Source organism: Gorilla gorilla, chromosome 19 (genome assembly GCF_029281585.2).
Source record: "Gorilla gorilla gorilla isolate KB3781 chromosome 19, NHGRI_mGorGor1-v2.1_pri, whole genome shotgun sequence".
Lineage (NCBI taxonomy): Eukaryota > Metazoa > Chordata > Mammalia > Primates > Hominidae > Gorilla > Gorilla gorilla.
In genome coordinates, this window is record NC_073243.2 from 18,732,377 (window position 1) to 18,748,013 (window position 15,637).

The following is a 15,637-nucleotide window of genomic DNA, read 5'->3' on the forward strand; positions in this document are numbered from 1 at the left end:
AACTATTTGAAGAATTTTCCATTTAATATTGTCAGACCGTGGTTGACCGCAGATAACTGAACCCATGGAAAGTGACACCGTGGATAAGGGGGGACTACTGTGGACAGCTTTCCTGGGTAATTGGGAGACGTTTTTCCGGTAGAACACCAGGGCAAGGCTTTTCTGAGGACGATCTACGAATGCTCCCCAGAGCACTTCAACCTCCCAAACCAAGCTCTGTGGCTGTGCCATTGCACAGTCTTCCCAAAGCAGAGAGGTGTGTGTTTTATTTAAGGCACAAGACTCTGGAAGAATGGGCTTTGTATTTATTTATGAGACAGAGTCTTGCTCTGTCACCCAGGCTGGAGTGCAATGGCGCGATCTCAGCTCACTGCAACCTCTGCCTCCCAAGTTCAAGTGATTTTCCTGCCTCAGCCTCCTCAGCCTCCTGAGTACCTGGGATTACAGGCATCCGCCACCACGCCCGGCTTGTATTTTTAGTAGAGACGGGGTATTCCCATGTTGGCCAGGCTGGTCTTGAACTCCTGACCTCAGGTGATTCAGCCACCTGCGCTTCCCAAAGTGCTGGGATTACAGGCGGGAGCCAACGTGCCCGGCCAAGAATGGGCTTTAGTATCTGACATTTGGCCAGCATGATCAGGCATTTGCTCTCATCTTAGAGCTTCCAGATGATCACATAATTTGTAAAATGACATTTATAAAGAGACAATATGTTTCATACCTGTCGTGGATACTGAGAGAGAGAGAGAGAGAGAGAATACGACTGCTTTCCAAACTCGTGGTTGCCAGTGTGCCTCTCTCTGGGCCAGGCCTGCCTGAGTCTGGGCTCCTTTGGGAGTCTAGAAGTAGACGCGGCAATGGTGGCCCCCTCCTGGAAGCCACCCCACAGCCATCCCTACCAATCACAGGAAGGCTTACAATGCTCTGGGATCCCTACAGGGATGCCGACTCAAATGGATGTTTCTGCTGAGCCAGGAGCACACACTGGGCCAGCAAAGCCCACGCCAAGCGAAAGGAGAGCCTGGGCCTATGGGATACAGAGTTCTCTTTGAATAAACTACCTGCCCTATCTGGCAGGAGTCTGCCTGGCTGCATCCCTTCCCATGAGGGCTTCTGGAATGTGCAGGGGCAAAAACACTGCTGCACAGACATGCTCCTGGCAAGGGGTCCTGCTGGTGCCTTGTCAGGTTCTGGAGTGGTGTGAGCTGCACAGCATCGGTCCCCCTTGCTGCTCATGCCATCCGCCTCTCCTTCTCTGCAACCTGCCTTCCAGGCAGTTGTGCTGTGAAGACCTGGGCGGCCCGGGTGCAGCAAGCTCTCCTGAGGCTGAGTACATGCAGCAAGAAGGCCGGCACACAGCCCCGCATCGTCCTCTGAGCCAGCCTGCTGCATCGTGCTTGGGTCAATCCCTGGCCCAGCTAAGCATCTGCAGCCGGGGGAGGATGAGACTAGGAAAGGGGCCTCCGGTCACATGGTTCAGTCCAGGAGACAAGAACTTTTCCAGAAGTCCATATGACCCGAGTGTGGCCTTCAGGTCTCCAAAAACGATAATCACAAGCTGGGCATGGGGCAGTTCTCTTTTCCCACTTGGGACCAAAGCCACCAGACTTTCTGGTGTCTGAAGTACACATTGATCTGCTCTCTGTCTACAGGTGAACCACAGATGAGCCTGCTGACCAGCAGGCTGGGCTACTGTGCTCTCATGCTCTCTCTCTCCCACATGGACATTTGTAAATAGCTCCCAGGTGGGTCAATTTCGGAAGGCACTCATTTGCGATCTGGCTGACGGCTCCTGGCTGCATTATTAGAGTATGTTCTGAAGGTAAGTTCTTGGCCGAGATGGGACCTCACAACAAGCACTGCTTAAAAGCTGTCCACTGAACGGTCCAGGGAAAGGATGACCCACAGATGGTGTCAGGAATGTTAATCAGGTAAAATTCACAGCAGTCGTTTGGAGAAAGAGTTTGCTGTCTAAGATTCCTTCTGGTTGAGGTGTCTCCGGAGCATGACCAGAGCTGCCCCGACAGCTGCATCCACATCCTGCCCAAAGGACATGGGCAAAGGGAAAGCCCTCTGCACCTCCTGCTTCAGCACGTCGTTCCTGGACAGCGCATTCCCACTGCCCATCACCCTCTCCACGCCCCACTCCTGGAGCTGCTGAATCGGAAGCATGGAGTGCAGGTTCTGAACAATGCCTCGGCACAGAGCCCGGGTCACGTGCCCCAGGGAGAGGTCAGAGGAGGAGATTCTGGTCACTGAGGCCAGCTGGTCCGGCAGGTGCCTCTCCCCCAGCACTGTCGGGGTGATGGTCAGGTGGGTATCTCTCTGCTGCACAGCTGCCTGAATCATGCGTGAATACACAGTGGATTCTTCAACCTCCAGGCCTGCCAGAGACAGAGAAGATCTGTGTGAGCTCATGCGTCCCCCTCAATGCAGGCTGACATGGTACAGAATTCCCACAGGGTGGGAACAGTGCTACTTGCTGCTTCTCCTCCCGCTGCAGCTGGTGGTTCTGGGCTCAGGGACTCCTATAGCCAGGCTAGCTATACTCTGCCCTGGATCCCCGCCCACTGTCTCAGTGCAGACCCCAGCCAGACATCAGGGTGAGGTCTCATAAGTGCTGCTGTGAGCCCTAACCCTAACACAGGCTTCTTAACCAAGGGGACCAAATGCATATACAGATTAATAACTATCATTGGCTGGGCGTGGTGGCTCACGCCTGTAATCCCAACACTTTGGGAGGCCAAGGCGGGCAGATCACCTGAGGTCAGGAGTTCAAGACCAGCCTGGCCAACGTGGTGAAACCCCGTCTCTACTAAAAGTACAAAAATTAGCCAGGCGTGGTGGCAGGCACCTGTAATCCCAGCTACTCAGGAGGCTGAGGCAGGAGAATCACTTGAACCTGGGAGGCGGAGGTTGCAGTGAGCCAAGATCATGCCACTGCACTCCAGCCTGGGTGACAGAGCGAGACTCCATCTCAAAAAAAAAAAAGAAGAAGAAGAAGAAGAAGAAGAAGAAAAGCCTGCATCGCACTTCCTATGGGCCAGGCTTCTCCGGATATAAGTGCATTTTAAGTGAAATACGCACCATTGTAAGTCGAGGAGCATCTGTCCATGGAGAGCAGAGAAAACTTCATAAATTCTACCCCAAGGATAAGAGAAAGGAGCAGGAGGAGAAAAGAGGGAGCAGGGAGGGCGGAGGAAAGCTGGGGAGACTGTTAGGAAGGTTCACAGTCAAGGTTGAGGGAAGGGTGCCTGACCCAAAGAAAAGAGTAGGTGATGGCAGCTTGGAGGACAAGAAGACAAGAGGCTGCAAGCTCAGATCCCAAAGGATGGGAGAAATATGCCAGGACCTGGCAGGGTCTGAGACCTCAATGTGGACGCTGAAACCGCACATGAAGCTCCGTGAAGCTCCGAGACCCTGCCGGGTAGAAAGGACAGGCAGAGAACACAGCGCTGTGTGGCCACACCTTACCTAGATCTGCCATCCACTGAACCAGCATGTGGACGAACGTGGCCAGCACATTGCCCCCGTTGAGTGACGCGGCCACCCCCAGGTAGGTCCTGTCGAAGTATGGGAAGTAGGCGACTGGGGCCGTAGGGTCTGGAGTCTGTGCAGGCTGGAATCCTGAAGGCATGGAGGCTGCCAGCTGAACCGACGTGCTGATGTTGAGAACTGGGGTCCGGAGAGAGCAGAGCTTAGGCCTGTCGGGCTAACTCAGAGGTCACAAGTCATAGTTTGGCAGCGACAGGGGGTGGCCTGTCGGGCTAACTCAGAGGTCACAAGTCACAATTTGGCAGTGAGAGTGGGTGGGGTTTTAAAAATATGTCCAGGATAGTTAGAAGGGCAAGGTGTTGAAGAGATGTTGATCAAAGGAATTTTTTTTTTTTTTTTTGAGACAGAGTCTCGCTCTGTCACCCAGGCTGGAGTGCAATGGTGCGATCTTGGCTCACTACAACCTCCGCCTCCCAGGTTCAAGCAATTCTCTGCCTCAACCTCTCGAGTAGCTGGGATTACAGGTACCCACCACCACGCATGGCTAATTTTTTTATTTTTAGTAGAGATGGGGTTTCCCCATCTTGGCCAGGATGGTCTCGAACTCCTGACCTCATGATCCACCCACCTCGGCCTCCCAAAGTGTTGGGATTACAGGTGTGAGCCACCGTGCCCAGCCGATACTCCTCCTTTCAAGAGGTAGAACCTGATTCCCCTCCACGTGAGAGTGGGCTGGACTTAGTGACTAACTTCTAGTGAACAAAATAAAGCACAAGAGACAGTGTGTGCCTTCAGAGGCTAAGTCATAAAAGGCACTGCGACTCCTGTCTCGGTCACGCTGTCTTGTGGATCACTTGCTCTCGGGAAAGGCAGGTGCCACATCGTGAGCAGCCCTGTGGAGAACCTCACGTGCCAGGGAACTGAGGCCTTCTACCAACAGCATCACGCGTGGGCTCAGAGGCAGATCCTCCAGGCTCAATCAAGCCTTTGGAAGACTGCAGCTCCAGCGTGAATGCAACCTCACAAGAGACCTTGAGCCAGGACATCCCACCCCACTCAGAATCCTGATCCTCAGGAACTGTCCAAAATAATAAATCTCTGTTGTCTTAGGCTACTGTGTATTAGGGTAATTTGTTACACAGCAAAAGAAAACTATGACAGGGTAAGACCTCAGACCAAGGGCTTTATTCTCTGAGGAGGTTTCATTCATTGGCAGTGAATACCACTCTTGCTCATTTCCAAAGTATTCTTTTTTGTTGTTGCTTTTGTTTTTGCTTTTGTTTTTCAGACAGAGTTTCGCTCTGTCGCCCAGTCTGGAGTGCAATGGCGCGATCTTCGCTCATGCCACCTCTGCCTCCCAGGTTCAAGTGACTCTCCTGCCTCAGCCTCCCAAGTAGCTGGGATTACAGGCACGCGCCACCACGCCCAGCTAATTTTTTGTATTTTTATTAGAGGTGGGGTTTCACCGTCTTGGCCAGGCTGGTCTTGAACTCCTGACCTCATGATCCGCCCGCCTCGGCCTCCCAAAGTGCTGGGATTACAGGCGTGAGCCACCGCACCCAGCCTATTCTGCACTTCTAATCAGATCTGACATCACTTCCAACACAGTAACCAAAACCCTCATCAGCTCATCTGTTTTCTTGGGCCTGGAGTCACATAGAAACCAGACAGCTAGAAAGAGCCGTTTCTCTCACCCAGCCCCAGAGGGGGTCAGCACAGATGGTTGGTGCTCAGGGACAGAACTTGCCCTGCTGGCCTGTGAGCTCCCTCAATAGAGGATTTTACCTGCAAGGACAAGGGTGCTTTTCATCTTTACAGAATAATGATCTCCAGCAGGATGCCAAGACTGCTAAGCTCTGTGTGCCCTGCAGACTCGCACAGAGCTGGTGCTTATGAGGCAGGCGACAGTGTAAGTCTGAGGACAGAACAAAAGAAAAACTTACCTGCATCTGTCCTCTGGGCCATGCAGGAATAGACAGAGGCCTGTAAATCACCCAAGGCCACTCCCACCTGCGTCCCCTTTGGGATTTCAAACCACATGTGGGAAGTTCTGCCGGCCACACTGCCAGGCTCGGCGATGTCTGGGAGCAGGTGGACAGGAAAACCTGAGCTCCTCAGTCTGTAAAACAAAAGTGGACACCCACATGGACCCACAGTTAGGTTTCTGGAATTTAAGGGATCCTTCCTTCCTTCCTTCCTCCCTTCCTTCTCTCCATTCCTCCCTCCCTTCTTCCCTTCCTTTCCTCCCTCCCTCCCTTCCTTCTCTTTCCTCCTTCCCTCTTTCCCTCCCTTCCTTTCCTCCTTCTCTCCATTCCTTCCCTCCCTTCCTTCCCTTCCTTCCCTCCCTTCCTTCCTCCCTTCCCCCGACTCTGTCCTTCCCTTCCCCCCACTCTGTCCTTCCCTTCCCCTTCCTTCCTTCCTTCCTTCTTTCCTTCTTTCTTTCTTTTTTACTTATTTATTTTTTTGAGATGGAGTCTTTCTCTGTTGCCCAGGCTGGAGTGCAGTGGCACCATCTCGGCTCACTGCAACCTCCACCTCCCAGGTTCAAGCAATTCTCCTGCCTCAGCCTCCCTAGTAGCTGGGATTACAGGCGCACACCACCATGCCCAGCTAATTTTTGTATTTTTAGTAGAGACGGGGTTTCGCCATCTTGGCCAGGCTGGTCTCGAACTCCTGACCTCACATCATTCACCTGCTTCAGCCTCCCAAAGTGCTGGGATTACAGGCGTGAGCCACCACACCCGGCTCCTTCTTTCTTTTTTTGAGACAGCGTCTCGCTCTGTTACCCAGGCTGGAGTGGAGTGGTGTGATCACTGCTCACTGTAACCTCAACCTCCCAGGCTCAAGCAATTCTCCCACCTCAGCCTCCCAAGCAGCTGGGATTACAGGCCTGCACCACCATACCCAGCTGCTTTCCTTTTTTGTTGTTGTTTGTTTGTTTCCAGGAAACTCTGCACGGGAAAGTGCTATAGGACACACATGGCCGAAGTGGGGATAGAATTCAGTGCCCTCACAGGCAGCTTCTCTGGCTTTTTTAAAACCATGAGCTTAGGCTTTGTCAATAGAGTACACTGACTTTCATAAGCTTAGGATTCACCTTCCAGGAAAGAAAACAAACAACATAGGCAGCCGTGATCAAGCCCAGCCTCCCGTGTTTGAAGGGAGCTCAAAAACTCTGCAAAGGGAGGCAGCCAGAGGTTTGGCGCCATTATGGTTGGTGAGCACAGCCCAAACCAAAGTCAAACGCAGCAGGCTCCTGAATATCAAACGTGTTAGTCACTCAGGGTTAGTGAATGGGAAGCTGTCAATTTCACACAACATGCTGGAAAGTCCTTTACCTGAACTACCAGGTGCTTTTTGTTTTATTTCAGAGCTCAGAATTTGGGCCCTGAAGGAAGTGAACTTACAGGGCACTGGACTTCTGTACCTGAAAAGGCAAATGATTGTTCAAAAAGAACTTAAAAGGCATCCTTCAAGCCTACTATCTCTAGTTCTTTTTTCTTTTTTTTGAGACAAGAGTCTCGCTCTGTCCCCCAGGCTGGAGTGCCGTGGTGCAATCTCGGCTCACCGCAACCTCCGCCTCCCAGGTTCAAGTGATTCTCCTGCCTCAGCCTCCAGAGTAGCTGGGATTACAGGAGCACTCCACCACCCCCAGCTAATTTTTGTATTTTTAGTAGAGATGGGGTTTCGCCATGTTGCCCAGGCTGGTCTCGAACTCCTGACCTCAGGTGATTCACCCACCTCAGCCTCCCAAAGTGCTGGGATTACAGGCATGAGCCACCGTGCCTGGCTCTCTAAGTTTAAGTATTAAAGAGTGAAAGCTGTACTCTGAAACCTACAGACTGGGCTCATGGTCACAGAGAAGGGAGAGCCCACCTGGGGTCTGGGCGGCTATGGAGGAGCAGGACAGCATGGCTGAGGCCCCTACCCAAGGGCTCAGGGCTGCACTTACACTGGGCCCACCCATGCCCCGTGACTGGGACAGGCCGGGGGCACTGGACCCTGATCCTGGCCTCTGGGAACCCTCCACCACTCCCAGATGGGAAAGCACCCACTGAAGCACTGGCTCTGGGGTTGCCCTTCAGATTGGAGCAGGAGGAACAGCCTGCAAGGATGTGATACTCACGTCTCTATGTTCCAGCTTTGGCTCTGCGTGTTGAAATAGCCCCAGCTGGCAGCATTCTGGTCGGACATCAGAGGTCTTGGCAAGCCACACAGCATGGCAACCACATAGTCGTGGATGGTACCGGCTGCGTCGTAGGACTTCAGGAACTCTGGGCTGTTTGTCATACCAAAAACAGCCAACACGGTATAACATGAACTCGGAAGCATGTGCTGCACCTAGCTGCAGGCAGCAGGGACCAGCTGTGCCATGGCCAGGTGGCAGCCACAACCGCATATACTATGGCTCAAGTCCAGCTGGGTCCCTGGGATTAGGACCTCCCAGCTGCCCCAAGCAAAGCCAGCCTAAGTCAGCCCCAGGGGAAGGGCCTGAGAGGAGGAAGTGTCAAGCCTGGAAAAGCAGACGTCAGCCTCCTCAGCAGCCTCGCAGGCCTGAACACACTGCGAACTCTCCCCGTGACCCTCGGCAAGTCACTTGCCCTCTCTGTTCCCTCCTTTCCCCATCTGGGTGGGAACTGATAACCAACAGAGAGCCCACTGCAAAAGGACGTGGTTCTGGACCCAATCGAGGTCCAGGCCATGCTCCATCCTGTCCTGCCAGGACACACTCACTGCGGCACAGCCCAGCAGGCGGGGTGATGCTGACGCAGCCCCGGCCTATTCTCATTCTCCCGGAAACCCAGCACCCGAGTCAAAGTGCAGTTGCCCGTACCGATATTTCAAAAGCCAGAAGATGGTTGCACAGCCGAAGCCCGTGGCCACACTGAGATGAGACTTCGGCTGGGGTAGAGAGGCCAGGAATTCGCTGCTACATCGGCCATCCTGCCACGTGACCAGGTGGCTAACAGCTCGGGGCTCGAACACCGGGGTAATCCCTCCCTCTGTCCATTCACAGCCTGGAACAAAATAGATGACCAAAAATGAAGAAAAGAGCAACTGACTAGGCATGGCGCAGCCTTGATACTACTCTGCTGGTGAGTGACAAAATATGTGCGAATCGTCCCATGATAAAGCCTGGCGCACCTGTGGGTCCTGATAGCACTGGCTTTAGTACTTGGCTCTACCACATAATGACTGTGGGACCCTGGGCACGTCACATACTCCCTCCGTTTGCCCCACTTCTCTGTTTGTTTTTATTCTTTTTTGAAGTTGATATCATATCTCCCCACATCTCAGAAGATGTTTGGCACAATCCGAAGTCCCCTGGTCTCTGTCCCTCCAACCCTCATCATGACATTATCTAGGCTTCCTGCTACTTGATTACCAGTAAATTTTCTCTTTTCCTTAGTTCTTAGCTGATTGTGTTTTATTTTTATTTATTTTATTTTATTTTAATTTTTTGAGACAGAGTCTCATTGTGTCCCCCAGGCTGGAATGCGGTGGCATGATCCCGGCTCACTGCAACCTCCATCTCCCAGATTCAAGCGATTCTCCTGCCTCAGCCTCCCGAGTAGCTGAGACTACAGGCCCACGCCACCACGCCCAGCTAATTTTTTGGACTTTCAGTAGAGACAGGGTTTCATCATGCTGCCCAGGCTGGTCTCAAACTCCTGAGCTCAGGCAATCCACCCACCTCAGCCTCCCAAAGTGCTAGGATTACAGGCATGAGCCACCACACCTGGCCCTGATTGATTTTTAGACATCGAAATTTACTTTAAAAACATCTGACCGTCAGATTTTTTTCATTTTTGCCTTGTGACAGCCTCTGGATTTTTCTCTGCCCTTATTCAGTGATTTCTCCCAAGGCCAATTTCAGTGTCAGTCTTTCCAGGCAGTGTCTGAAGGCCCAGATGCCACCAAATATTTCTCATGTTCCCATCTTTAAATGCCAGTTTGATTAGTTATAATAGTCTGGTTCTAAGTTCCTTCCCTTCAATGCTTAAAAGCACTTTTTGTGGTCGATTGTTGCAAATTCTTCACTACTCCTCCCATTAAGAGGTGGCATCTGAATCCTCTTTCCTTGAATATAGAATCACCTTGGTGACGTGCTTGACCAGGAGAATGTGGAGGCAGTCACATCTTGGGACTCCCAAGGCTAGGTCATAAGAAGTACTGCAGCTCCCGCCCAAGCCTCTTACACCAGTCTCTCTGGGGGAATCAGCCTTCAGGTAAGAAGTGTGACTACGCCGAGGCCGCCATGCTGAGGAGACCACGGGCAAAGAGCAGCCGGCAGACCGTTTCCAGGTGAGCCCAGCCTCCAGCCTTCCCACCAAGGTACCAGGCATTGAGTAAAGCCACCGTGACCCCCCTGGCCAGTCTGTCCACCAGTTGAACACTAACAAGCAACCTCCACCACCACCATGCAGAAGCAACAGTGGGCTGAGCCCTGCCCAATCCCTGACCCAAAAAATCATGAGAGATGATAAATGCTTGTTGCTTTCAGTCACTAGGTTGGAGGTAGTTTGTTGTGCCGCAATAGGTCATCAAAATACTACTCCTGGTCAGGCGCGGTGGCTCACGCCTATAATCCCAGCACTTTGGGAGGCCAAGGTGGGTGGATCACCTGAGGTGAGGAGTTCGAGACCAGCCTGGACAACATGGCGAAACCCCATCTCTACAAAAAATACAAAAATTAGCCAGGTGTGGTAGCAGGTGCCTGTAATTCCAGCTACTCTGGAGGCTGAGGCAGGAGAATCGCTTGAACCCAGTAGGCAGAGGTTGCAGTGAGCTGAGATCGCACCACTGCACTCCAGCCTGGGCAACAGAGTGAGACTCCATCTCAGAAAAACAAAACAAACAAAAAAATGCTACTCCATTGTCTTTTCACATAGAATGTTGCTGTTGAAAAAAATCTAATGTCTATCTGATCCTTATTCTTTCATATGGGATCTGATCTTTTGCTCTGCAAGCTTTTGGAATTCTGTCTTTGAAATCCTTAAAAGTTCACTAGAATATATCTAGATGGGGGTTGTCTTTATCTCCTCTTTGACATTCTATGGGCCCTTTCAGGCTGGGGTGTTCTATCTTATTTTGTCAATTATAGGAAATTTTTCTCCATTATTTCTTCAAAGATTTCCTCCTCTCCATTTTTATTTTTCCCTTTCTGGTCTCCTATGATTTAGATGCTAGTGCTTTTATCTGTATCCTCAATACCGCTTAGCTCATCGGGCGCAGTGGCTCACACCTGTAATCCCAGCACTTTGGGAGGCTGAGGCGGGTGGCTCACTTGAGGTCAGGAGTTCAAGGCCAGCCTGGCCAACATGGTGAAACCCCTTCTCTGCTAAAAATACCAAAAAAAAAATTAGCTGGGCGTGATGGCGGGCACCTGTAGTCCCAGCTACTCCGGAGGCTGAGGCAGGAGAATGGCGTGAACCTGGGAGGCAGAGCTTGCAGCGAGCAGAGATTGCGCCACTGCACTCCAGCCTGGGCAACACAGCAAGACTCCACCTCAAAAAAAAAAAAAAAAAATAGCCAGGCATGGTGGCGGGTGCCTGTAGTAACAGTTACTTGGGAGGGGAAATTTAGGCAGGAGAATCACTTGAATCTGGGAGGCAGAGGTTGCAGTGAGCCCAGATCACTCCATTGTACTCCAGCCTGGGTGACAAGAGCAAGACTCCATCTCAAAAAAAAATAAAAAATAAAAAAAATACCAGTTTTCCACTCCCTTTGCCAACTCTCGACATTACTGAACATTTTGATTGCTTACCATCCAATGGGTGGAAAACGATGCTTTGTTGTTTTCATCCACACTGCTCTAATGACTAACAATGCTGAACATCTTTCCAGATGTTTATCAGCCATTGGTATTTCCTCTTCCAGGAATAACCTGTTGGTATCCTTCACCCGTTTTTCCACAGGGCTGCTTGTTCTCTCTTAGTTACTGGTTCTTTACACGTGCTGACCTGTCCTTTGTCCACTATTCACTACCAGATATTTTCTCCCTGTCTGCTGCTCGCCTTTTAGCTTTCTTTGATGATCCTGGTTGCTCTTCTGCGTTTACTGAGCCTGAAAATGGAGTTTGGAAACTGGCGTAACCACAGGCCTTTCAGAAGACACTAATCACTCCGTCTCCTCCCCTCCAGCTCGCTCCGGGTGCCCTCACTGAAGCACTTAGCTCTCTGCTCAAGTTACTCCTGCCCATCTGTGTTGACTGTGTTTTGGAAGGTAGAGGCTGCATTCCTTCATTTCTATCTCTCCCCCAGGGCCTAGCAAAGCGCTTTATAGGTTGTAGGTAGGGAAACCAAAGTGAATTAAGGCTGCCATTAAAATCGACAAGACTGGATCCCAAATGTGATTTCACTTGACTTCACTAAGCAGGTATCACCATCACCACACTGTGGCTTTCCTCCTTCCCAGAAACAGAAAACAATCCCAGAAGGCATGTGGGCTGGCTCAATAAAATATTAAGCAGCTCTTTCCAACGATGTGGCTGATGGTTTGTGTGGTTGTTAGAGAGCCCAGGAGACAGGCAGAAAGGAAGGCATGTGACCGGATCACAATCATCAGCTCTCTGCTGTCCTCTTTGGGAAGGGTTTTAGTATTAAAAGGACATTTATTCTCATTAATGCAAAATTAAGGAGTTTTAAAAGCTTTTACAACCTAGACTCCCTCTGAGAGGTTAGCCTTGACACCCTAATCGCCTTCTGCTCCCGCCACTGCTCGGTGCCAAGCAGCTCCCACGGCCCCGGCGGGCCCGATGATAGGCGGACAGGAGGGAGGAAGGGGAGGAGGAAGAGCCTGCATCAGCTCCTACGACTGCCCAGCCCCATCCTGGGAGTGATTAAACGGTGCATCACTAAATGCCAGTCCCACTGACAGGCGGGTCACCATGCACTTCAGGGCACTCTAAATTGCCGACTCTCCATGTAGAAAGGGGTGAATCCAATGTTGAAATCCTCATAACTACAGCCCCCCAAAGTAGCCGTCCTCTTCTGCTTAAAATGTTGATCTGTAGTAAAATGTTGATTTTGTTGAAGCTGAGTGATGGGTATATGCTGTTCACAGTACTATTCTCCCTATGTTTGTTTGTCTAAATTAAATCTTTCATAATTTCTTTTTTTTTTTTTTTTTTGAGACGAAGTCTCGTTTTGTCGCCCAGGTTGGAGTGCAGTGGCGCGATCTCGGCTCACTGCAACCTCTGCCTCCCGGGTTCAAGTGATTTTCCTGCCTTAGCCTCCCAAGTAGCTGGGATTATAGGCACACACCACCACACCCAGCTAATTTTTGTATTTTTAGTAGAGATGGGGTTTCACCATGTTGGCCAGGCTGGTCTCTAATTCCTGACCTCGTGATCTGCCCACCTCAGCCTCCCAAAGTGCTGGGATTACAGGCGTGAGCCATTGTGCCTGGCCAATATAATTTCTTTTAAAGTTTGATTTGTTGTTGTTGTCGTTGCTTTCTGAGACAGGGTCTTGCTCTGTAGCCCATGCTGGAGTGCAGTGGAGCAATCACAGCTCACTGCAGCCTCAACCTCCAGGGCTCCAGTGATCCTCTCACCTCAGCCCCCCAAGTAGCTGGGACTACAAACATGTCGCACCACACCCAACTTATTTTTGCATCTTTTGTAGAGATGGGGTCCCACTATGTTGCCCAGGCTAGTCTTGAACTCCTGGCCTCAAGCAATACTCCTCCTGCCTCGGCCTCCCAAAGTGTTGGGATTTACAGGTGTGAGCCACCATGCCCGGCCTTAAAAAGTTTTTTTAATGCCTGCCATAACAGGGAGCTCCCAACTTCCTACAAGAGCCTCATCCTTGGGCATTCTGCTGGGAAGTCTCTCACTGAGCCACTGTGTCCCCTTGCAGCTCTGGTCCTCCACCAAAAACAACCCTGCCAGGCCTTTAAAAGCTCCTCGGACAGACTTGGATTCAAAAGTGGGGTTCACCTGCTGAAATATGACCCTGAGCTCATTATTCTAACCTCTCTGAACCTCAACCTCTCATCCACACAATGGGGACAACAGTGTAACCTATGTCACCAGGTTGTTGGGAATATCCGATGAGATCATGCAACTGATGTCCTCAGCCAGGCACCAGGCATGTGAAGTGCTCATTGTGGTTTTACTGTCTTAGGTTCTCCTCCTCAAGGCCAAATAGAACAGGTTACCCACCTCCGCACTGTGGCAGACTTTCATAAGACAACCAACTAGAAATGCTTAGCAACTGAACCCATAAAAAGGATATGCCGGCCGGGCGTGGTGGCTCACACCTGTAATCCCAGCACTTTGGGAGGCTGAGGCGGGTGGATCATTTGAGGTCAGGAGTTCGAGACCAGCCTGGCCAACATGGTGAAACCCCGTCTCTACTAAAAATACAAAAATTAGCTGGGCGTGGTGGCAGGCACCTGTAGTCCCAGCTACTCTGGAAGCTGAGGCAGGAAGATCACTTGAACTCGGGAGGCAGAGGTTGCAGTGAGCTGAGTTTGCGCCATTGCACTCCAGCCTGGGTAACAAGAGTGAAACTCCACCTTAAAAAAAAAAAAAAAAAAAGATATGCCCTGGAATTTTCAAAATCACAAATATGTAAACAACGACAAATGTGCCCCAATTCAAAAGCATGCCCTCCGTGTCCTGGCATCTCCTGCAGCTACAGCCAGTCTCTCGGTTGTCTGCACTAATGTTCTGAGATACTGACATGGTAAAGAGAAAGCTATGAAAAATGCACTCTGCTGTATCCTTCAGGAGAATCCGAGAAAACACTCTCTTCCCTCTGCCTGTTCGTGGATAACGTGCTGATGATGTGGGAGTGGGCAGTTCCCTTGTTCACCTAACATTGGTACAGAATGCTCACCCACGCAGGAGGCAGCACGTGTTCGTCCACTCCAAGAAACAAGACCCTATTCCCACTGCAGGATAACCCGACCCTTCACAGAAAGCCCTGCGCAGCACTGCTCTAGTTCTGGAAGTGACTGCTACCAGCCTGAGAGCATCCCCGAGCCCAGCATACCTTGGCCTGTTTTCCAAAACACGACTCCATGCATCTGGCCCGACACCCCGATGCCCACGACGCTCCGGAGCTGGGGTCGGGGAAGGGCAGCAAGGCACTCGTGTAGGGCTTGGAGGATTCTACTCACATCCTGCTCCCGCCCCTGGAAGCAAAAGAGAACACATGGGCAGGGGCAGACACACAGGCAGGGGGAGGGGCGCAGGCCTCCCGGGATGTCCTGGAGTAGGAATGCAGTGGGCAGCGTCCACTCCCTTACTTTGCAGTTGAGGCACTGCTGCAGGTGAGATGCAGCAAACTGCCCGGGCCTGCCCTCCACTGGGGTCAGACTCAGCTGAGAACAGCATTCTCTGTGCTATAAATAGAAGAAATAAGGCCAGGCACTGGTGGCTCAAGCCTATAATCCCAGCACTTTGGGAGGCCAAGGTGGGCGGATCACCTGAGGTCAGGGGTTCGAGACCAGCCTAGCCAAACAACATGATGAAACCCCGTCTCTACTAAAAATACAAAAAATTAGCCGGGTATGGTGGCATGTACCTGTAATCCCAGCTACTCAGGAGGCTGAGGCAGGAGAATTGGTTGAATCTGGGAGGCAGAGGTTGCAGTGAGCCGAGATCGCGCCACGGCACTCCAGCCTGGGTGACAAAGTGAGACTCCATCTCAAAAAAACCAACTAGAGGAATCCACAGAAAGTTCAGAAGAGAAGAAGGGGAAGAGAGTTGTGGCTCAGGTCTCAATAAATGTCAGCTCTTTGAGGAACTAGCAAAGCTAAGGTCTTAGAAAGGCATCCGAAGGCTGAGTTCTCAGACATCTTGCTTCCCTCCCGGGAGTGCCATCTTCCCCTCCTCGGAAAACCTCTCACTTGCCCCTGTCAGCCTGCGGCCTTGGTCAGGGGCAGCTCTTGGCTCCTAACAAGCAGGAACAAAGAAGAGAAAGAAGGGAGGAGAGGAGGGGTAGGATGGGGCAGGGAGTACAGGGGAAGCACAGCCTTTTCCTAGGAAGCAGCCCCAGAGCTCAACAAGGATTCTACATGCGAGAGAGGCCACAGCCAAGAGGAAGTAGAAGACAAGAGGCACAGAGGAGCCAGGTGGCTACGCAGGATCACCAGAGGGAGGAAAGAAGAGCAGGGTGGGGACATGGCG

At 51.5% G+C, this 15,637-nt stretch overlaps 2 protein-coding genes across 5 annotated transcripts in view; both read right to left on the reverse strand.

Moving 5' to 3' along the window:
* TRPV1 (transient receptor potential cation channel subfamily V member 1) overlaps nt 1-826 on the reverse strand; it is a 44,542-nt gene extending 43,716 nt beyond the window's left edge. Inside the window, exon 1 of the mRNA XM_031003346.3 lies at nt 722-826. The gene's annotated coding sequence lies outside the window, so the exon portion shown is untranslated. The remainder of the gene's footprint in view (nt 1-721) is intronic.
* SHPK (sedoheptulokinase) overlaps nt 1-15,637 on the reverse strand; it is a 22,072-nt gene continuing 6,435 nt past the window's right edge. For 2 of the 4 annotated variants that reach the window (XM_063700517.1, XM_055367158.2), the window contains 7 exons: nt 14,499-14,640; nt 13,897-14,019; nt 8,330-8,513; nt 7,622-7,774; nt 5,439-5,614; nt 3,475-3,675; nt 1-2,384 (listed from right to left, as the gene is read on the reverse strand). In XM_063700517.1, coding sequence (XP_063556587.1) covers nt 1,972-2,384; nt 3,475-3,675; nt 5,439-5,614; nt 7,622-7,774; nt 8,330-8,513; nt 13,897-14,019; nt 14,499-14,640 — 1,392 coding nt within the window. In that variant the 3' untranslated portion in view covers nt 1-1,971. Of the gene's footprint in view, nt 2,385-3,474; nt 3,676-5,438; nt 5,615-7,621; nt 7,775-8,329; nt 8,514-13,896; nt 14,020-14,498; nt 14,641-15,032; nt 15,131-15,637 lie in introns of all 4 variants that reach the window. The other 2 variants (XM_063700518.1, XM_004058287.5) reach the window with 2 other exon arrangements.